Source organism: Megascapheus bottae, chromosome 16 (genome assembly GCF_031878675.1).
Source record: "Megascapheus bottae isolate mThoBot1 chromosome 16, mThoBot2.hap1, whole genome shotgun sequence".
In the NCBI taxonomy this organism is placed as follows: domain Eukaryota; kingdom Metazoa; phylum Chordata; class Mammalia; order Rodentia; family Geomyidae; genus Megascapheus; species Megascapheus bottae.
In genome coordinates, this window is record NC_143524.1 from 36,612,802 (window position 1) to 36,636,312 (window position 23,511).

The following is a 23,511-nucleotide window of genomic DNA, read 5'->3' on the forward strand; positions in this document are numbered from 1 at the left end:
AAAGGAGAGAGGGAGGAAAGGATGAGCACAAATATATGCAAGTACTATACCATTTATACAATAAATTTAGCAATCACACATTTTTCTATCTGTGGAGGTCCTGGCACCAGTTCCTCAAGGGGGAAAGATAATAGAGTACAATAGAGTACAACCTGGAGTACAATGGCCTATGATGCAGCAGGATTTCAGAAGAGCTCTTAAAGACTAGAACAAAGAACTAGAGTATGCCACTCCATCATGCTAGAGGAGTGAAGCAGTTATTTCCTTCCTGCCATCCTCCCTGTTCCTTCAGGCTCTTGGGTTCTTCTTTTCTATTTTAAGGATATAAGGCAATTAAAATGTATTGTTATTATATTCGTGAGTACAGAGGGTTACAGTTTTGTAAGTTAAGTAAAGAGTATTTTCTTTTTGGATAGTGTCACCCCTTCTCTCCGTCTTTTGCTCTGGCAGTGTTTCCCTCCCATCCCCACCCACAAGTTGAATAGTTCATTTGTCACATGGTGTCTAGTGGGTCCTACTGCTACATTTGTTCACCCTTTTCCCCTACATTTCTGTGTTTCCTTTACTCTCCCGAAGACAGTTAAATGACAAAAAGGAAAGAAAAACAGAAACAAAGAAAGGGGGGAATAAACCTCTTGTTTCCATTTCCTGGAGCTCATTTTGATGAATACTATTTTATATGATCAGCTGCACATGGGCATTAAGCCTTTGTGTTTCTCTTCTGAGAATTTCTTCCTTTGGTCTCACTGTGTGTGAATGACTAGAGTCCTATATAATTGATCATGTTCTTGGGTTCTTCTTTAGGCAGCTGTCTTCCTCGGTGTCTCTAGTCTCAAATATAAGCAAGAATCAGATACATCCATCTCCACTTAGCAGTCCATCCTTAGTCTAATCAGATGGGGTGGTCACTCATGTATATTCTATCCTGTCAGCACTAGACCACAGATGGACAATCTTCCTAGAGGCCTTCCACCTCCCTTCCTTTGGTTATCTCTGTGTCTTCTCCATCTTACCAACTTGCCACTGTAGATTTTCCTGTTGATTCATTGCCCTGCTTTTCTTCAGCTATGTCCTATGGACGCTGGGATAGGAGGTGGTTGAAGGGAAAATGTCTTCTGCAATTTCACATGGCTTGAAATTGGCAGAGAAAACAGACACTGAAGAGCTGGCAGATACGTTTCTTCTGTTCCCAACTCTTTCCATTTTTGTTCTAAGTTATAGTCACAATAATCTATTTAAGATGGAAGGGAGTGGGAAGAAAAGAGAAAAAATGTGTAATAAACACTCTAGCAATGGGGGGATTCTCATCAAGATGCATTGATAAATGGGCATGTTAAAATGCAACACTCTTGTATAATAAATTGATCCTAATTTTTTAAAAACCCACTCGGTTAATTTAAAAATCAGTCTGGTACCAGTGGCTCATGCTGGTAAGGGTAGATATGTGAAAAGCTGACAACAGGAGGATTGTGGGTAGCATCCAGATTCAGGTAGAAAAGTTCATGAGACCCTCTCTCAAAGATAACAATCCTAAGACCTGGATGGATGAGTGACTCAAGTGTTAGCGAGCTAGTCTAGCAAGTATGGGGCCCTGTTTTCAAACCCCAGTACCAAAAAAAAACCTCTTAAAATTAAAGTTAAAAACTGAAAAGGAATAGTGAATAATGGTCATGTGTCCACACATCTCCACGTGTGTGTGGACCCTTATATTTCTCAGATTGAAGCTGCTCTTGGGCCATGGGTCAATAACCATCATGAAGAGAGCTAATAACAACCTGCTTGGTCACAAGAGAGGGTTTTTGTTGTGTTTTTTTCTATTGTTGTTGAGTGTAAGGATTGCCTTTTCCTTTTGTCTTTTTCACTCTTCTTTTGCCAGTTTATTCACAAAACATTTCAAACAAAGCAAAAGTAATCAAACATGTCTTTATGCCTACATGTAGTCAGTCAACGGGGATGATTAAATAAATATAACTATTCATGGAGTTTTGCTCAGAATTCCTTCATGCTGATAAGTGTGTGGGGGGGGCAGTGAGGCTTGAACTCAGGGCCTGGGCATTGTCCCTTAATTTTTTCACTCAAGGCTAGCACTCTACTATTTGAGTCACAACTCTACTGCCTTTTTGATGCTTGGAAATAACTAAGTAACTAGGCACCTCTTCAGGCTGGCTTTGTTTGAACTCTGATCCTCAGGTCTCACCCTCCTGAGTAGCCAGGATTACAGGAATACAGCTATATTCTCTCTTAAAGAAAAATAAATAAATGAGGGAATGGGTGACATTGTCCCAAAAGAATGTAACTATAACCCCTCTCTGTATCACCTTTGTAATATGTGTGCAAGTGTGAAAGTGAAGGGTGAAGCCACCAGGAACCAAATTTCTGGGTTCAAATTCCAGCTCAACTACTTACTAGCTGCAGGAAAGCTATGGAGACCAAAGTTAGCAATTCTCCTCTGGGGGACTGTTGAGAATTTCAAGTTAATTTATGTGTGTGCTCAGTTATGACACCAATATATGAATATATCAATAACTACTCACCAGCAATTTCATTCTCTGGGACCACCAGCTTATGATGGAGACCCTGGCGACACAAAAGTCACTCAGTCCTGGCCACCTAGACATTCCTAATCCCTGGAGAGGAAGAGGAGGGTGAACAGAAAGTCAGTGACCCATCAGCATAGGGCACTAGCTAACCTAGAGCAGAGACGGGGAAGAGGGAGAGGTCAGGAGATTCTAAGGGGTCAGACTGTCCACAGTCATCAGGGAAGTTGGAGGTTTACATATTATTTTTTAAAGTCTAGATACAAACGTTTCCTGGTCCGCTGCTCACTCTAATACGTGAGCTTTATTTTTCTTTGTTAAACTACACCTGTTTTTCTTTTTCATTTTTAAGTGTGACTGCCCATGCTTTAGGACGAAGTTGAGCACTCACTAAGATAGCCTGTGGGGCATTGGTGGCTTATACCTGTAATCCTAGCTACTGAGGAGACTGATGGTGGTTGGATTCAGGCAAATCCAAGAGATTCTAATCTGCAATTAACCAACACAAAGACCCAAGAGGAGGTGTGACTCAAGTGGCAGAGTACCAGCCTTTAGCAGAAAAAGCTAAGAAACAGTGCTGAGTCCAAACCCCTGTTACTGGCACACCACACACACACACACACACACACACACACACATGCACACACACACAACGCACACCACACACACACCACAAACACACACCACAAACACACACACTATACACACACACCACACACACACACCACACACCACACACCATACACACACACCACACACACACACACCATACACACACACCATACACACACACCACACACATACACCACACACACAACACACACACACAACACACACACACACCACACACACACCACACACACACACAACACACACACCATACACACACACCACACACATATACCACACACACAACACACACACACACAACACACACACACCACACACACACCATACACACATACACCACACACACACCACACACATACCACACACATACCCCCACACACACAACACACACACACACACCACACACACACACACCACACACACCATACACACACACCACACACATACACCACACACACAACACACACACACACCACACACACACACCACACACACACACCACACACACACACACCACACACACCATACACACACACCACACACATACACCACACACACACACACACACACAACACACACACCACACACACACCATACACACACACCACACACATACACCACACACACAACACACACACACACCATACACAACACACACACACACACCACACACACAACACACACACACACACCACACACACACCATACACACATACACCACACACACACACACTGGATGCGGATAATCTGGTTTTGCCTACCTGTGGCCCGGATGGGAAGACAGAGCTAGCGGAGCTGTGCGGTCCTGTGCGGTCCTGACCCCTTCGGCGCGGCCGCCCTGTGGGATCTCTGCGACATTCTGTGACCCATCTAGAGCGCTCCCCGGGGCTGGCCACGACTTTCCCCCAGGGCCGGCCGCATCCCGCCAGCCTGTGGAGGCTGTGGGGCTGGGCCTCCACCCTGAGGGAGGAGGTGCGACTCCGGAGACCTGTGACCCCAGCCAGTGGCCTGGGGTGTCGCGGTGTGGGGTGGGGTCCGGGGAAGGGGATGGCTTCCTGCCACCGTGGGGTCGCCGTCGCCGGGATCCGCGCGGCCCCTCCCGCGGGGCGCGGGCGCCCACCGGCTGCGGGTTCGCCCCGTCGGCACCGCATCCCCGCTGGGCTCCGGCCCGGGCCGCCAGCGCTGCGCTCTCGGCGGTCGCAGTCAGCCGGGGCTCGGGTCCAGGGGTGGGTGAGGGGCGGCGGCGAGGGTGGGGGTGGCCGGGCTGGGTCTGGCTGGGAAGGGCTCTGGACTCGTGGCAGGCTGACCTCTGCTGTGCCCACCCAAGATGGGGAGGCAGGGACGGGTGTGGGGGCGAGCGGGGCGTGGGGGAGTCCCAGCAGTACCGCGGAGTGCCAACCTCGTGGGAGAGGGGACAGGACTCGAACCCCGAGCCGAGTCGGGGTGAGCAGGGGTGGGGTCTTAACTTCTTTGGCTCGGTAGTGGGGGTGCATCCCCAGGCCCTGGAATGAGGGGTGCGGAGAGGAGCGGGCGCGGGGCTGGAGCGCTGGGAACTCCGGGGTCCCGGAGGAGCTGAGGCTGGGACTCGGGCCGGGTTTCGCCGGATCTGGGGGCGGGGGCGGGGACGAGGGGCGCCGGGGGGCGGGCGGGGGGCGGAGCCGGCGAGGGGGGTTGTCCCCGCGCCTTCCACGGCGTTCCGGGACACTCGGGCGGCGGCGGCGGCGGCCGGGCGCGGAGCAGACATGCCACGGCCCGGGGGTGCCCTGCTGTGCCTGCTGCTGGCCGTGGCCGTCCCCACGGCCCCCGCGCCCGCTTCCACCACCCCTCCAGCGGCCGCTTCGGCTCGGGTGGAGTCGGGCCCGGCTCTCAGCTACCCGCAGGAGGAGGCCACCCTCAACGAGATGTTCCGCGAGGTTGAGGAACTGATGGAGGACACGCAGCACAAACTGCGCAGCGCGGTGGAGGAGGTGAGCGCGCTCTGATCGCGCGGGGCGAACGGGAAGGGTAACACGGGGCGTCGAGGACAGGCCTAGGGGAAACAGGGGGTCCCAGTGCACTGGCCACGGGGACCTGGCGGGGCTCCAAGCATCTGGGAAGGGCGCGGCCCTAGAGGGACCCGAGCACAACACCCCTTGTTGGTTCTTCCTCGTAGCCCCAACGTCTGGATCGAAGCTTGTCCTCCTGTCTTGGCTGAACCCTCCCTGGGTAGCTGGGGTCAGTATCTGCCCGCCGGCTGCGGGTCATCAAGCCTCCCTTGCCTTCGAGCTTGCACTTGGCTATCCCCATTGGAAACTGCTTGCCAGGCCCCTGATGTTCCCGCGCTGGAGTTTTGCTGAACCGGTGAGGCAGCTCCAGGCAGCTCCCAGGTGCCGGCCTGTCCCTCGGGGCATGGAACCTCTCCCATCTTCCCAAGATACAGGATGTGGTGTGGAGACAAAGAGGCAGAGTCCTGAGCTTTGCTGGCAAACGGTCTCAGTTGTCTTGTTTCTTTGCTGGTAACAGCAGCGTAGAAAAAGGAAGTTGGGATTCCACAATCTCAGCTATATACATCACCATGAGGTTGAGCCTGAGGAGCAGCCCTGACCCCACCCAGGAGAGAGCAGGCACTCCTCTGTTGCTTGCTAGCAAGGCATACTGACAATTCATTTCGCATACTGATCTCTAGCTTTCTGGAAGAACTCATATGCTATGATAAAGTGTGAACACGTGGCAAATAATAGGTAGCTGTTGTTACCTGGTACTGTGGCACTTTTGAAAGCTCGGTCTGGCTTCTTCCTTCCTTTAGCAACTAGGTCCAAAACACTGTGGATGGCATTGCTTTCTGTCCCCTAAGAAGGGCCCCAAACATGGAGAAAGCTGCCAGGGCCCCCTGTCCCAGGCATGGCAAGCCGTCCCTGGCACCTAAGATGGATAGTCATTGTTACAGTTGGGCCCAACTGGTGATAGCCTGATTTTGGAGGGGAGCTGGCCATCCCAGTGAAGGAATCAGCGAGACACCTGCTGGGGTCTCCATGTTTCTGATGTCATCAACATGGAACTCTCTTGGGCAGACAAAGTGCCAATTCTTGTCTGCTGGGCAGGGTTGGCTTCTCCTCAGCCTTTGGTTACCTTTATCTTCTAAGAATCAGGCTCGTGGACTTGTCTGGGAAGGGTATACTGGATTGGGAGGCAGTGACATGGGGCAGCTGTACTTGAATATCCACCAGACAGGCCCAGATCCCAGCCCCCTGAGGTAACAAAATCATGGTGACTTGGAATATACCTAAAAGATGAGGAAAATCAGGTCTGCTGACGCTAAGTTTCAAATGAAAATGCTCTTTCTGAGGTTCCTTCTGGTTGTAGGGCAGGCCATCTGCTTCCCTTATATGGGTTTTAGAACTTTTCTTGTAGCACACAGATTCCCAGTAAAACTGACTGGGTTACCCTATGCTTTTCTTCCGTGAGACAAGGCCCACTACCATTAATAAAGTTTGCAGCAGGACTCTGATATTAGCTCTCGAGGAAGCCCGGACCTCTTCAGTATATTCATCGGTCAGAGCAATTTTTTGGGGGGGAGGGGAAGTCCAGTGAGACTTCGTTGTCCATGACTTCTCTGTAGGAAGTGTTTACAGGGAATCTGCCAGGGCTTCATCTCCTTCCTTTCCTGTTGCAGCTCTGCTAGACTTGTGCATAGCCATGTGATGTTAACTGTCACACATCTGTTCTAATCAATAGTCATTTATCAAAGAATGTCCTCTTGGACTATAAGCAGGAGAGAAATTGAATCCTTCCATAGAAGGAGAATGTATGGAGATTTCCTTCATCCAGTCCCAAGTGTACTGTTCACTAGTGTTAGAATCCAGGGCCCCAAATGGAGAAAATGTCCTCATTTCAGGAAAAGGGAGAATCAGAAGACCATGTGAGTAAAGTAAGTCATACTATAATCTAGGAGTGAAACAGATGTAATAGAAGTGCCTTCCTTTGAAGACGTTTCCCACTAAACAATGAACATCTTTATTGGCATAGCAATAGTAATACTACTATCATCTGGTAGATCTGCAAGAGCCTGTTTTTAAATATCTGAATGTGCTGAAAAAATTTTAATATAAAAATACCTTTTGAGAATACATTAAAATAGAATAGATATAGTCAGCAGTTTTTTTTTTTTTTGCCAGTCCTGGGCTTGAGCTCAGAGCCTGAGCACTGTCCTTGGACTTTCTCAAGGCTAGAACTCTACCACTTGAGCCTCAGCACCACTTCCGGCTTTTTCTATACATGTGGTACCAAGGAATCGAACCTGGGTCTTCGTGCATGCTAGGCAAGCACTTTAACCACTAGGCCAAACTCCCAGCCCCAGTTTTTTTTTTTTTAAAGAAACATCCAAAGGGAAGAGGAAAAACAAGATGATTGAAAGGGGTTAAGGGGAGGGAAAGTGGAAAAAAAAACATGAGAAGGGATATCAATGTTCAAGAAATAATGTACCTACTACCTAACGAATATAACTGTAACCCCTCTAAATGTTACCGTGGCAATAAAAAAAGAAAGAAAAGACACATCCAGTACCATGGATGTTGGCACATGCCTGCAGTCCCAGCACTTAGGAAGAAGACTCTGCTCTATCCCCCCATACCTTCCCCCCCCCAAAAAAAAACAATGAAAGTCAAGAAGCTTCCAGAATGGCCCTTAAGTCTCGTAAACATAGTTACTATTTCATTATTGTCCGAGGAAATTTAAAAAAATTAAAAAGGCCTGGACCAAATGCATTAATTGTTTACATAGCTGCATCATGAGTCTGCTTTCAAGTAACTTCCTGGTTTTTTTATTCATTCCAGCTGTTTCAAGTTGTTGACATCTCTTAAGGGAAAAGACAAAGTAGTTGTACTTGTAGGATCATTATTAGGAAAAGCAAGTCTTCCAGTGGCTTCAATTTGAGATGCTCCTGTTTTCCTGCTTTATTGTGGTATATACTACTAATTCATGTGTTTGGAGGAAGCTAGATTCACAGCCTCTCTCTCATTGTCTCACTGTAGCTGGTCCATGTATTATGGCCTCCCTTAGTTCTAGAGAAACCCCGTTACCAAGCCTGCATTCATATCTGTTCAGTTTTTCCTACTGTGCCCCTTTAACAGACATGGATTTAACCAATCCTAAATACCATTTTAAATAACACTCACATTCTTTCTCTATGAAATAACTATGGCTTCAGGCTTAAGTTTCTCTTGCTAGTGGCTATAGTGGTTGTGGTTCAACTTTCCATTGTAAACTGTACTTTTAGCTCATAGTGCCACTAAAAACCCTGAGCTCAGTCTGTTCAAACAACCACTAGCTGAGATGGACAGGCTTTGCAGGCTGTAGGCTGAGCCCCCCAGCACACTGGTAGATGTGGGGTGCTTGCTGCTTATTTGAAAGCCAAACTGTACAATAACATTCCAACAGGAATTCTGAAAACATTGACATATTTCTTTCCTTCTTTTGGATAGATCTGCTGGGATATCTTCTGTCTCCTCTTTTCTGTTGCTAAACACCTAAGGATCTCTTGCTTGAAAAGATATGTCATTTCATGTCCAGCCTTTCTCCTGTCCCTTTCTTCTCCATTTTATGAAGAGGGAGACTCTTTAGACAAATGTTGTCTACTACTGGTCCCCTGCTCTTCTGGCAAATTATCTTCATCCAAAGCTGCTTTGCTGCAGGGCAATAGCATGCAAACAGCCACATTTTACATATCAACTGTATGACAGTTGCTGTGCTAACACTTAAATTTCCTGAACTATAGAATTCTTATATCTATTCAACAAAACGTCACCCGCATTTTACTAATGGCAAGCTAAGACTTAGACGGATTGGGTATCATGCCGAAGATGACATGGGTACTTTGGAGCAGAGCCAGAACTTGAACTCACCTTCTCTGCATCCAGAACCTACTTACCATTGGCCCTCTTAGGATGTTAGAGGCAAGTGCCTACAAAACCTCTCGGTGTGCTAGACTAGTTTGGAGCCTTTGCTGCCCAGAAGGTCTCTTAAATGTAGCTCCCTCTCCTATACCAATCCAAGCCAGTGCCCTGACTCTTCTCTTGCTTCCCTGCTTCCTAAACTGTTTCCCAACTAGTCTAGAAGTTCATGTAGCTCCCTGTTGCCACAGCAGGGGTTCTACCTGAGGGCAGATGTAGAGAAGGGAAATCCTCAGAATTATCTGAAAAAATTGGTATTTGGAGTATCATTAACAGGAATTACAATTTGACAGGCCAGTGAAGAAACCAAGGAAAATACCTGTTTAGTTATGCACGTGACTTTGAAGTCTCTATTTTGTTGAGAAGCAAGAGAACATCTCTGCCTCAGAGCTACCCTGGCATTTGCCTGTTGATCCCTCCATGCTCCTCACAACACTGGAAGATCTGAGGACTTAAGAAATCTGAAACCAAGCCAGGTGCCGGTGGCATACACCTGTAATCCTAGCTACTCAGGAGGCTGAGATTAGCTTGGGCACAAATGACCATGAGACTCTTATCTCCAATTAACTGTCATAAAATTGGTAGTGGTGCTATGACTCAGTGGTAGAGTGCTAGCCTTGAGCTGAAGAGCCTAGGGACAATGCCCAGACCTAGAGTTCAAACCCCACAACCACAAAAAAATTCTGAAACCAGAGAAGGACAGATAAATGTTCAAGGAGAGTCAGATACGGCATGGATCCTGTAAACTAGTCTATTGGTGTTCTAGAAGGTTCCAAGGCATGGTGAGAAAGAAGATACCCTGTGGACATATCTATACAGAGATATACTACTATCTTAGTTAGGGTCCCCTGGACACCATTACCATCAGACCCTGCAACAAAGTTGTGGGAACAAATTATTATTCCCACTAGCAGGAAGTGGGAACATGATATAAAAAGGAAATTAAAAGTATGTCAACCCACATGTTACTGTTATAGGTTATTTCTATGGGAAGGTTATTGCAGTGGGCAGTAGGCAGTCCCATTTGGGGCCATGAGAGAGAGACTGTAGAATCTAATTGACTTTCAAGGGGAGGAAAATAAAAGAGTTCCTTTATTGGAACCTGGGCAAAATGAGCACATGTTATGGGGCCAGATAATGCCCTTGGAGAAAGACAGGTTATTGCTGGCATGTATGGTTGCAGGTAATCTCCAGATTAGGCCTCTAGGAGATGGTCAAGGCACAAAAGGCATTTGTGTAAATAACTACTTCATGAAACATGTTCAAATTCAAGTCTACCTTCCACTGGGAGTCTCAGAAATCCATTTAGCCCTCCAGAGCCTCAATTTCCCCATTTGTAAAATTGAGGCATCAACACGCAGCTTCTGTGGAAAGTTTTCAGGTATAAGAGTGGTAAGGCACATTTGAAATTGGATAGGGAACGGGGGGAAACAAGATGAGGGGTGGGGGTGTGGGGGAGGGAAATGGGGACCAAGACATGAGAAAGGGTATTCATGTATGTGAAGTAATGCACCTTCTATCTGGTGAATATAGTGTAACCCTTCTATTAATTACAATAAAAAATATATGGAAAAAAGAGTGGTAAGGCACATGAAACATTTGATATGAGGTCTTGTCCTAATTTCATCCTACAAAGGGAACCACCCTTTGTAGCTATAGACAATGCAAACATAGGTGGTGCTTTTCGCCTAATGGACTCTCAATAACTAAACCATTTTTCTCATTAACTTCCTCCACTTAACAGATGGAGGCAGAAGAAGCTGCGGCTAAAACATCATCAGAAGTGAACCCGGCAAGCTTACCCGCCAACTATCACAATGAGAACAACACAGACACCAAGGTTGGGAACAAGACCGTCCATGTGCATCAAGAAGTTCACAAGGTAAACAAAGTTCTGCCATGCACTTCCCTTCTCCCACTGTCAGACCACTGAGGGCTTATTTACATGTTTCATCCACAAGCCACAAATTCAAATGTAAATGATAAAATAGATTGAGGACCAGAGGGAACCTAAATTGCTTTTGCATTTTGTATTTACCTCTAGACTTCCTAACATTGCAGGGAAAATGTATCTCAGGTTTCTGTGGGTGTCTCGGGGTAGGGTGAAATAGACACCAGTTACTGTGAAAGACTCTTCACTGTTTCCTTAGAAACTACTCAAGATCGTGCACCCACCTTTCAGAAAGGAAGCCTTCCATTGCCACAAGATTCAACATTTATTTGTTGGCTGTTTGTTTAAAATTCTATAGCAGTATTTCTTCCAGCCTATCACCTGTCTCAGTGTCTCTTGGTCTCAGATATTGCATGAGGAGCAAGCAGGTTTATTCTTAAACTGGCCTGCTGAAGAACTTTGCACACTGAGAGTAACAGAGCTCTAGTCTACCCCTGCTGTGAGATATTTCTAGTATGTTTTGGCTGAACATAGAGAGAGCACTAAGTCAGCCCATGGGAAGGGTCACAAATATTCAGAGCCATTCTGGAGGTCTTAGTGTTGACATGTTTGTGATTATCATTCCTGACTCTTACAAATAAGTCTCAGTAGCCCCCATCAAAGGCCTTGCTGTGCAAATGTCCAGATTGTTTCTTGATTGAAACAATAGAGTTCCTGTGCCCCAGAGCTTAAGGGGAACAGTTTTCTGGACCACTGACTAAACAATAAAGTAGCTGCTATGTGGCTTTTCTCCCACTATATAGAAATAAACCTAGATGGATGGGTAAGGTAGGGCATGAATCCCAGGTGAATGATCGAATTCTCCAGCTGAACAGATCCCTGGGTATTGTTAAGATTAAATATGTGAGCCACTGGTACCCAGCTAGGAGAAAAAAAGTTAAAAGCATGCTCATGAAGATCAGGATGGGAATTTGATCCCTTACTGAAAATTAGGCCGAATTTCCAGTTCAGAGTCTCATGATTAAAGCTGGGAGGGATCTTATAAGTGATGTAGAAGTAAGATCAGAGAAGAGAAATGACCTGTTCCAGGTAACATACTAGATGGTTGTTGGCAATGAAGCCAGGGCTCAGTGAACATAATCTCCTACTTCCTGGTCCACACTCATTATTAGACCTGGCTTTAGCAAAAGGTAGGGGTGGCCTGGTTCCTTCCACACCATGCTTAGCCTGAGCTCCTTCTACCTGGTTCAGAATCAGAGACAGACAACAGTCAGGAATGTGGCGCAGGGCTCCTTGCAGTCTTTAGAATCACCAGGCTGCTGTGTCCAGGACCCATCTGCCTCTCATGAAGACATTCCACTCAACACTCAGACTTGAATTTTCTCAGAACAGAAGTTGACAATGAGTGTTAAGTGATGTGCCCCCAAGAATAGCAAAAATAGCCATGTTGTTGAGAAGTTGCTAAGGTATCAAGGCAATGCACAGAGTGCTGTCCTCTGTCACCTCATATCTTCCTTGTGACCACCCGATGAGCCAGACTGTGTTAACACCTCCTGGCATCACACCAAAGGGAGCTGAGTGTCCCTCCACGCTGGTGGAGCTCAGAGGAAGGGGGTGGACAGCTTGGCTTCCATGCTCTTGCTTCAGGAAATGAAAACCAAACAAAAAATCTTGTGGCATTTTCCCAGAGTCCCAGAGTTCTTTCATTTTACACTTTCTGTCTCTGTTCTACTGCAGATAACTAACAACGAGACTGGGCAGATGGTCTTTTCAGAGACAGTTATTACCTCTGTGGAGGATGAAGAAGGCAAAAAGAACCACGTAAGTGGACATCTCCATTCTCATAGGCATTATGTACCGCCCTGGAGGATGGGGGTGGGGAAGGGATCAGATTTCCATGTACTCTCTTGTTTCTGCCCAGATTCCCCTTTTCTCCATTCCTGCCCACTTGCACAGTCTGGCTATGTTTCTAGGCATCAGAAACTGTAGAGGCATGAAACCCATGTGTCTTTGCATCTTTTAGCTTTGAGAGAGATTAAACAAGTACTATCTATGTAGATAGACTGAGGCTGTAGTAGCAGAGCTGGTAGGTGCATCAGTTAATGAAGTGCCAAAGCCTCTGGGATGGCCCTCACCTTGTGTCATCCCAAACTTGACCAGAAGGTTTGAGAGCAAGGATACCTTAAATGGAATCCAGGTGCCTAAAGGGGAAAAGGCTGCCTGTGGGTCCAAGCATTGGGCTCTGGTTCCTGTTGAGTCCTGTTGCTGGTTGCCTGGGAATTTTATAGGACTATAAAATCTCCAAGTTGGCAGGAAAGAAAAAGGAAAAAAAAATAAGGCCAAGGATTTGGGGATAACTCTTTCAGAGCCACTGGTCTAATCTTTCCTCTTCAGATTTAGAAAAAAAAAAAGTAATTCACACCTACAATCCTAGCAATTCAGGGGATTATGATCTAGAGGATCATAGTTTGAGGCCAGCCTAGGCAGAGAAGTTCACTAGATTCCATCTCCAAGAAAACAGCAAAAAGTAGGGATGGTGGCACAGCTCTGGTGGTAGAGAGAAAGCCTAGCAAATGTGAGGCCTGAAGTTCAAATCCTAATGTATGAATACCCCTGGGTCTTTGTCTGCTTTCCTGGTATGCATGCCCTCCTATGCCCACATTAATCCTTGTTTTGGGGTCTTAGCCAGGAAATCTTCATGTACCCACAGTCTCATGTTCATGTACTTGGTGGCAGGTACATAAGCATGGTGTGTGCAGCTCATAATCTGGTATATAGCAGACCTAGAGTGCAGAAGACTCTGGCAGAGCAACAGATCCAAAAGCCCTAGAAAGACAGAGACTTGTCATTTTTTTGGGGGGGGGCGGGGTTCTGCTTAGGCCCTGGGGATGTGAGGTCACTGAAGTTTTCTGTGAGAATAAATGTCATTTTGACTGGCTAGAAGGGAGGATCTGACACTTGGCTGACCAATGGCTGGCAGTCTTTTTGTTAATAAATGTTATTTACTTTTTGTATATGTGGTACCAAGGAATCAAACCCAGGTCCTCATGTGCACTAGGCAAGTAGTCTACCACAAAGCCTCTTCCTAGCCCCCATGTCTGGCTTTGGACAACACACTCTAGTCTCTTCAAGCTGTCTGTGAGCAGGATGTTATGTGGTAGAAAGGGTATATGGCAGCAGCCCATGTAAAGTGGTTGATCACTGGCGAGGGAGGTGAGATCTAGGGTCCATAGCATTCTCCATCCAGTCACACTTTTGCCTTGGGCTCCTTATTGCCCAACACTGAACCAGAGCTCAGATGTCATCTCCACAAAGGCACAGAGCTTCTTTATCCAGCTAGGAAGCAATGGAAAGGGTCATGGGTGGTCACCACTATCCCTGTCCAAGGTTTTGCAATTTCATCATTTTTACAGCTGGCTCTGAACTACACTTTGCAGCGCAGAAACCATCTTTTAACATGAAAAGGGAGATTTATCACTGCAAAGGCAGAAGCATATATTGTTCAAAACCTTCTGATACCGTAAACAGGGGCTAACTCTTGAAGATTTAAAATTCCCAAATGGATCCATTTAAACATAATCACCAAACACTCCATAGCTGCCTTTCTTTAAATGCTAGTATGTGTGCTACTAGGTATGGTAACCTGAGGCGGCATATGGAAAGTTACAGACAGTAACACTATCTGCCTGTCTAGAAACCGCAGTGCAAAGCACTGGTCTGTTTTTACACTCAAGCGCTTGTTATTTCACCTGAGTGCACAGAGTGACGCTGATGTGGACAGAAGTCTTAGATGGAGCATTTGTGCTGAGCCTCACTGGAGCCCCTTCACAGGCCAGTAGGTGGCTGACCAATTGTGTTACCTCTGCACAGGAGTTAGGGAAAGTAGCACATTGGAAGCTAGAGGGTGGATGTGCCATTATGCTTGGATAGGAAGCTTTATTTTTAGAAGAGCCCAGCTCATTGAGCCAAGGTGCCCTTTTGAAAGAACCAAACTTTTCTATCTGGATTTTCCCTTTGATTAAAATCCAGCTTCCAGTGACACAGCTTGGAAGGTCTTACATTTGTTGTCTTTCTGTTTTTACCTTTGAAGGTGATATAGCTGTTTGAGTTTATTTTTTCCACCTTAACACCTCTAGTTTGTGACTACAGGTTCATTCAGTCCAACCAATCTCTCTCCCTCTCTTTCTCCTTTCTCTTCTCTCTCACCTCTCTCTCTCTCTCTCTCTCTCTCTCTCTCTCTCTCTCTCTCTCTCTCTCTCTGTCTCTCTGTCTCTCTGCCTCTGTCTCTCTGTCTCTCTCTCTCTCTGTCTCTCTCTCTCTCTCTCTCTCTCTCTCTCTCTCTCTCTCTCTCTCTCTCTCTCTCTCTCTCTTCCTCTCCTCTCCTCTCCTCTCCTCTCCTTTCTGTTTCCCTCCCTCTTCTTGCCTACGTTCTTTTTCTTTCTTTTTTTCCCTCTCTAGGGTCTTAGGGTCTGGGCACTTGCCCCTTAGTTTTTGTTGTTTTTGTTTAACACTAACTTGAGTCAAAACTCCATTTCTGTCTTTTTGATGGTTATTTGGAGATAAGATCTTATTTCTAGGACTAGTTTCAAGCTGTGATTTTCAGATCTCAGCTTCCTGAGTAGCTGGGATTACAGGTATAAGCCACAGGTACCTAGCTAGTCTGCGTTTTTTGAAGCCAGTGGGGGACATATTTTACCACCAGAAACATCTAAGCCATTAGACATGGACATTTGAGTGGCCCCGTGACTTCCTTGTTCTAGAGTGCCTCGTGATGACAGTACTTTTTGGGCTGTAGATGGTGGACTGAAGGTGGTACCCATGTAATGTTTTCCAGCTTTGATGGTATTTGTGTTAGAAGCTCAGGGGAGAGTTATGTTAACTGTGACACAAATTTTGGAAGTTGTTTGTGCTCTCTCTCTCTCTCTTTCATTTTCTCAATGGTAGTATGGTGGTGGTGGTGGTGGTGTGGTGATGTGTGTGTGTGTGTGTGTGTGTGTGTGTGTGTGTGTGTGTATGTGTGTACACAGGAGAAGATGAATCAAGTGACCTGCCCAGGCCTTGGTTTTTCCCTGCCCTCAGCTTGGTCATATATCATAGAAGAAAGACAGGTATGATCTGAAATTTCCCTACCCTGATTACTGCTGCTGCTGTATCAAGATAATGGGCAGTCAGAGAGTGCCTAACCTAATGTCCATCTCCTGGAGGTCATTTTAAAAGTTGCTCTAAGGGAAGACAGAGGCCTCCTAGACAGACAGACAGACAGACAGACAGACAGTTCCTAGTAAGATCTAACGCCAGTGGAGTCCTTCCAGGCCCGCTAAGCTCAGGGAAATGCAGTCCTTCCTTCAGTCAGTCTTGAGACAGAATGGAGAAATTTGAGCAAGGTATGAGGCAGACCTGGGTTCAAGTCCTGACATAATCCTTACAGACTTTCCCTTTAGTGGTACTGTGGTGGTTTTATCTACCAGATGGAGCTGATAATGTCTGTTTCACAAGGCTCAGTGAGAAAGGGCAAGGCAAGGTTTACAAAAGCTCCTTTGTTTGGGGATCATTAATATGGAACAGTAATTAAAAGTGGGCTCTAATTGGCTACTGCCCTGATTCCTAGCAACTTACTGCAGGAAAGGAATTGGGTTGGAAGCTGAGGCTGCGTTTAAGGCCCACACTGCCTCCCCCTCACACACACACACCCTGCCATGGTGCTATGGCCCTGGGCTTCATTCCCTTCTCTTTCTCTGCCTCACCTCACTACATACCTTTCCTGGAGCTATGTGCTCCTAACCACAGGATTGACTCATTTTAGCTGTCTGGGGCATTATTGGGAATGCAAACCAAAGGAAAGCAGGAAGAGCAGGTCATCATGCACGACAAGAGGAATGTCTGCTAGTCAGGTACTGACAGGTTCAAGGCTGAGGTCCTAGGTGCTGCGTATGGGTGTGTTCCTGTAGGAGAAAACAGACCTGCTGTGTAAAGGATGATGGCCCAGTCAGTGTGGATTTCCAGCTCCGTGGTGTTCCCCATAAACAATTCGGTACATTCGTGTTACTAGATTCATATTTTGAGTTGACTTCTGACCAAAATATAAGGCCTTCGTGCCTTAACCTAGTAGAAAAAAAAAGATAAGGGAAGTTGAAGAATTCTACTATTCTGAGAAATGAGTAAGCTTCCCCCAAATATAGATGAGGTGAATGGTCAATGTACAGGTGGAATCATTTCTTTTTGAACTGTAGCCTGGAATATAATGTTCTATACGCCAGGTACTGGTGGCTCATGACTATAACCCTAGATACTCAGGAGACTTGAGATTAAGGATCACAGTTTGAAGCCAGCTGGGTGAAAAAGTATATGAGAGACTCATATTCTCAATTAACCACCAAAAAACTGGAGGTAGAGGTGTGGGCTCAAATGGTAGTGCCCCACTGTGAATGAAAAGGCTGTGAGATTGTGAGGCTCTGAGTTCAAGACTCAGTAACAGCACACAAAAAGTAATTTATGAAATACACATGATTCTACATCCTATAAAGAATAAAAGGAGAAGCTGAATCAAGAAGAGCTTGTGAGCCAGCCAAGAAATGAGGAACCCAGGCTGGGCTTGCCCTGTGTCTGCAGGGCCTTCCCAAGCAAGCTTGTTCTTCGTAAGATAATGAGCTGCCACACAGTCTCCAAAGGGGGAAAAAAAAAACACAGGGGCACGTGTTTAAGATGGCAGAGATAGATTTGGCCTTTGCCTAGTCCTGTTGAAACTTGAGGCCAGAGTTTCCTTTGGGCTGCGGCTACAAAGCCTGTGCCCTGCAGATGCCTGGCTACAGGCCTGGAAATCTGAAAACTTTTACTTAGAAGTGGAGCAGCCTGCCTTTACTTGATGCCAGTTGACTGGCTGAATAAACAGTAGTGATTGGACTTGAAATCACATTAGGCTGATGCAGAACAACTAATTCCTATGGTCTAAGAGCAGTGGGAGAGTCTCTGATCTCTGCCACCTTGGGTAGACAGCACCCTCCCATCCTGGTTTCAGGGATGCCTCTGCAGTGGGGCAGCCCAGGCTCAGGGGTCTTCTGGAGGTATAACCCAGGCCACTGCAATATGGAGGTAATATGTTGAGGATCTTCCAGGCTGGATAACTTCAGGCTGGGGCTGCACTTCACATTCAGCTGCAGGATTCACTATGGGCTTTCCACATCATGGGAAGTCCTCCATAACTTTCTTGTCCAGGAATCCCTCAAGGCTTCTGATGCCTTCCATTTCTCTGTCAGGGACTCCAGGCCCTAGAGGCTCCAGTCCTGAAGGAGATCTTATGGTGGCAGTGGTGTTTGAATCACAAGCAGTAGGAAGGACTTCCTAAGAAATGCCAGTAGAGTTATACCCTCTCTTCCGGGGTCAACTATAAGGGCAAAGGAAGGAAAGTGAGTCAGAGAGGGAGAGGGATGCTGGGGTGATACTTGATGCTTCCAGGGGATGTGCAGTCTGCTGTAGCAGGACAAGCCAGGCTGGCCTCCAAAATCAGCATGAAGAAAGCATCTGTTCTGGTCTCATCCCAGAAGACTGTTGAATGGACAGAATACATGGAGACCCAGCCATCTAAAGATCTCATTGCTCAGTCTAGACCTATGGTTCATTTATGGCAAGATACTTAGGTGTGCTTTGGGGAGCACAGTGCAGTAGAATTTGGAATTCCATTTCCAATTTCAATTTCAATTGCCTCCACTCTAGGCAGTGTTGAGCATTCCTCTGAGTACTGAGTCCTGCTTTGCAGGCAAGTGTAGTAGCAGCCTAAGAAGGATGTTTTAGAATCAGGAGATAATGAACTGGCTCAGACATGGTGGTACATACCTATAATCCCAGTGCTGAGGAGACTGGAGTGAGAGGATCGGGAGTTCAGCCTGGGCTACTCAGCAAAGCCCAAATGAGGGGGGAGGGTGGATGGAAGGCATGGGAAATACTATCTGGTATTTAAGAGATGCTGAGTAAGTGTAAATTATGCTGAGTTGATTTCCTGGACCCTGTGGGGTAGGACCCAGTTGTTTACTGAATATGAGTATGATAAATCATCAGAGCTGTTTATTTTTTTGTCAGGCTGTTGTAGCTTCAAATACAGTGAGAAAGTTTCTGAAAGGTAGCAGTGGCCACGGAACCAGACCAAACAGATGTATGCATGGAGACAGACCTTGTGCCAAAGAAAACAAAATATTTCACAGTTATGCAATAATAATTGCAGAATTCACAGGGTTCATTGAAGTCCCCTCTCTACAAAATGAAAACACATGATACACATACATACACTCTGCCACCCCACCTCCATACCTGTAGAAGACATTGCTAACTGATCTCAGAATTATTTCCTTATGAACCCAAATAGTCTCAACATTTAAGTCCACATAGTATTAAAAATAATGAACTGATGATGAACTGGAAAAGAACTGCATTTGAAATCCACTTCCTACCCCCTTTAAGAGCAAACCTCCCATTTTATAGGTAAGAAAACAGAAATGAGCGAAAGATAATCTTCCTCCAGTTTAATGCAGATTTTAATACTCTATGGGCCAGGAATTTCCTCTTCTAAGAAGCAGGCAGAGGTTTTGTCATGACTCAGAGGATTAGCAGCAGAAAGGATGGGCTGTCTCATGCTAAGAAGGAGGGAGCAAAGACTGAAGGAAAAAGATTTTTCACAGCCTGGGGCTTTATGTAGGTGTGGGTGTGGATGAGGGGAGCAGAAGTTCATAATGTGATGAGAGAATTTTCTAGAAGACTCTGAGCTCCAGGAGGGTGGGGGTTATTATTTATTTCAACAAACTGATATCTTTAGGATAGGAAAGGTCATGAAAACTTGAAGCCATAGCTTTGGGTCATCTTTGAAGAGTCTTCCAGACCTTCCGCTGGCTTGTAACATGTGTCATTTATGCTGGTCACGATTGAGCAGCATGGGTCCCTATGGCTGAGGCAGCAAAATGGAATCACAAAAGGACAATGTCCGGGTTGATACACTCAGGAGTCTTGCCTTCCTAGGGATGACAAGGGCCTGGAGCTCATGGGAGAGGAGAGTGCACTCTCCTACACCCTCTGTGGGCTTGGTGCCCAGACTTGGTGCCACTGCAGAGGAACATTCTCCACCACCCCCCAGGAACACTTTAAGTAGGTGACATGCATCTGTCTGAAGACATTGGCCGCTTGACTGACTCATTTCAATGATGGGAATGGAAAATTCTGCCACAGGGAAAACAGCCAGAATTTTCCACAGACTCATAGTTGAGAGCCTCTGAGATGAGGAGGCAGATACCTCAGGCAGAGCACACAGTGGTTAGGATACAAAAACACACAGACTCAAAAATGGAGAAGGGCTGTGTCTCAGGCTAGAGAGCCCTGGAGACTAAGATGGGCAGAGGCCAGCAGACTCATCCTTCACAGGCCTGGCAGGCAGCAGGCCAGGTTCAGCTACACCTGCACAGGTCCTACCAGCAGTTTGCCTTGCCCCCACTGCTTCCATGATTCTGTGTCTCTTAAGAACATGTCTGGGAACCTCCTTGACCAGGGAGGATATGTTTCCTGCAGCAGACTGGCCAAGCCCAAGACTGCAATCACTCAGCAGTCCCCTCTCTCCCACAGCTTGGCTAGGATTCCCATGGCAATAGAAGGAAAGGAAATACACCTACTGTGTGCCAGCACTGTGTGCTCTGTGACCATGTTCCATGTGATATTCATGCAGTCTTGTTAGCCCCTTATTTGCTCAGTAAGTAGAATAAGCAAGTGGAGGTTCTGGGCAAGACTCTGGGGATGCCCACCACGAGGCCTGTACCTGGGAGCTGAAGCACCCAGCATTTTCTGTTGCCAGTGAAGATGAATGAATACAATGTGAGTCCTGATGAGCAAAATGAGGGCAAAGCATAGTTGTTGTTTTCTGCCACCAAAATCTTCATTAATATAAATGGCTCAACTTGAAAAGTGAGCAATTCCAGGCTGGAGTTTAGTCCTGGAATTGGTCCTGACTGTGGAAGAACTAGTGGGCAGCACTAGGGGGAGAAGAAGAAGAATTGCTAAGGGGGAAATAAAAATAATCTGAGGGTTTGGGAAGGTTGCGAGAGGCCCTGATGAATGGCTGGCTGTGTACCCTCTTTGCAGCCCTGCCATGAGCTGTGTTGCTTTAAATTGTCTTTTATCTTTCCTTACCTTTTATTTTGTTTGCTTATTTTAGAAAGAAGTTGAGGGAATGTTTGGGATGCTTGTTTTTTTTCTTGGTAGTACAGGGTCTTTAAGCTCAGGGATTTGTGCCTGCAAGATAGGTGCTTTACTGCTGAGCCATGACTCTAGTCTTTTGCTCAGGTTACTTTTGAGATAGGGTGTTGGTTTTTTGTTTTTGTTTTTGGTCTGGGTTTGCCTGGACCACGATCCTCCTTTTTATGCATCCCACCATAGCTGGGTACCACTTAGCCACATACTACCATGCCCAACATTTTCCTGTTAAAAAACAGTGTTTTACAATTTCTTTCTTTCTTTTTTTTTGGCACAAGCTAACCTAGATCCATGATCCTTCTGATCTCATTCTTCTATGTAGATGAAACAACAGGCATGAAACCACTGTGCACAGCTATTTGTTGATATGAGATCTGGAGAACTTTTGGCATAGACTGGCCTGGAACTGTGGTCCATCCTGTATTTATCTTCCAAGTAGCTAGGATGGCATGAGTCACTGGTGCACAGCCTTGGGATATATTTTCAAAGGAGGGCATACCTTCGAAAGTGGTGGCCTTGAGTGACCTTGGTGAGCTTAACCTTGAGTATATATCATAAATGCCTCTGATTTGCTCAGAAGCTGTGGAAATAAATTTAGTAGAAATAAGGATGCAAAATTCAACTAATACCAAATTTCTTTTGATCTTAAATGTAGTCTACTCACCAGCCACAGTATCATTAGCTGTATTTTTGTAGCAGTAACAATCGCAAGTATTTTTTTGTGTTCTCTTAAAGTTGTAGCACATCTCAAAATTGCATTTGTGCTCAATAGCACTAAGAAATTAAGATAGTTGTCAGGCTTACCACTAGATTTTTCTATCCATAATATAAATAAACCTGTAATACGCTGGATATCAGAACATTTTCGTAGCAAATTTAATGCTGCCATCTGCCCTTGCAATCTTGGGTTTCTTTATCCATTTAAATGGCTTGTGCATAGGCTTCACGTAGTTGTCAAAGGGATCCAGACAAAAAATACTAAAACCTTTTATTTAAGAAGACCAGTGACTTGGGAGTTTGGCCTAGTGGTAGAGTCCTTGCCTAGCATGCACAAATAACACAGCTGATAATTACAGTTTGAGATTAACAAGCAAATAATATCAAGGCAAAATGGTGACTGGTTATGGGATTATTTTTTTCTCACACAGAGATGACACACCAGCCAGCCAGGGTCACACTGACTGCTGAGTGGGGTCATTCACTTCTCAGACAGTAAAGCCACGCACAGGTACTCTCAATCCTCCCATTCAGGATCACGGCTTTCCCAGTGTGATCCATGCCAAATCTTATAAATATCAATCGGTCCTTTGAGCCCAAACTTTCTCTTCAATCTTTTTATCCATCTTTGCCTGGGGTACAGACTGAAGACTTAGAGAACACCAAGGAAAGCACCACCTGCTGCCTGGTACAGGGAGTCAAATTAGGGAAGGCTTCTATTTGGAGGAGATATTATGCATACTCCTTAAATATGAATCAGCAGGTAAAGGAGGTAAGAGAAGCATGGATGAAAATCCAGATCATAGTCAGTACATTAGGCAAGACAACAGGTTTGGATTGCATTTCCTGTCCGGTGAGAGTGGGAAAGATATAAAGGCATACTCAGGGGCTCACAGCCTTGGTGAACTTACTAGAGCCCTGCAGATCCAGATTCTGGACATTCTCAGCCCTTTTCTAACTAGATTCAGATCCTCAGGTAGTAATCCAACTGTGTGGATTCACAACTATCATCCCAATACTTGAGGGAGGCTGAGGCAGAAGGATTGTGACTTGGAGGCCAGCCTGGATTGCTTAGCAAGACAAGACCTCATTTTACCTATCCTTCCTTTCCAAAAGCAACATTACCAGTTTGCAGAGGCAAGAAGCCTCTCTTCCCAGTGGCAGGAAAGTTGGGATCCTATCCAGGTCATTGTGTATTTGGTGTCAAGATCCTGGAAGACAAAACAGGTTGTCCTTAGCTTACTGCATGAGCATTCAAGCGAGAAGAAATTATTGAAGGGGTACTTCATGACACTGCCGGGTACAGTCAGAGCAGCACCCTGAGACCCCTACTACAACATGGTCACTAGAGGACACACTTATTTTCCCACTTACTCGCATTCTCACTGCTTGTCACATTATTTGATTACGCCAGCATCAAAGATGCAGCGTGTGACTGTTCCCAGGGGCTGGGGAAGGCGGCTGTCTCCTCTAATTATGTGTTGATTGAATTAGCCCAGCCCTCAGCTTCTTCCAAGGCCCCTTGGGGATGCATAGCTAAAGGCTGCATTTCAGGATGCTCACTGGGACAGCAAGGAGCTGGAGG

At 46.0% G+C, this 23,511-nt stretch overlaps 1 protein-coding gene and 1 long non-coding RNA gene across 2 annotated transcripts in view; one reads left to right on the forward strand and one right to left on the reverse strand.

Annotated features, from left to right (window-relative positions):
• Positions 1–476: 476 nt before the first annotated feature.
• LOC150053166 (uncharacterized) lies at positions 477–4,037 on the reverse strand. Its single transcript, XR_016538153.1, has 3 exons — positions 3,929–4,037; positions 2,535–2,627; positions 477–1,231 (listed from the first exon to the last, which is right to left on the reverse strand). It is a non-coding gene; the product is annotated as an uncharacterized LOC150053166 (long non-coding RNA).
• Positions 4,038–4,848: 811 nt separating this feature from the next.
• Positions 4,849–23,511, forward strand: part of Dkk3 (dickkopf Wnt signaling pathway inhibitor 3) — a 29,434-nt gene continuing 10,771 nt past the window's right edge. The window contains exons 1-3 of the mRNA XM_090348143.1: positions 4,849–5,134; positions 10,839–10,976; positions 12,723–12,806. Coding sequence (XP_090204269.1) covers positions 4,910–5,134; positions 10,839–10,976; positions 12,723–12,806 — 447 coding nt within the window. The 5' untranslated portion in view covers positions 4,849–4,909. The remainder of the gene's footprint in view (positions 5,135–10,838; positions 10,977–12,722; positions 12,807–23,511) is intronic.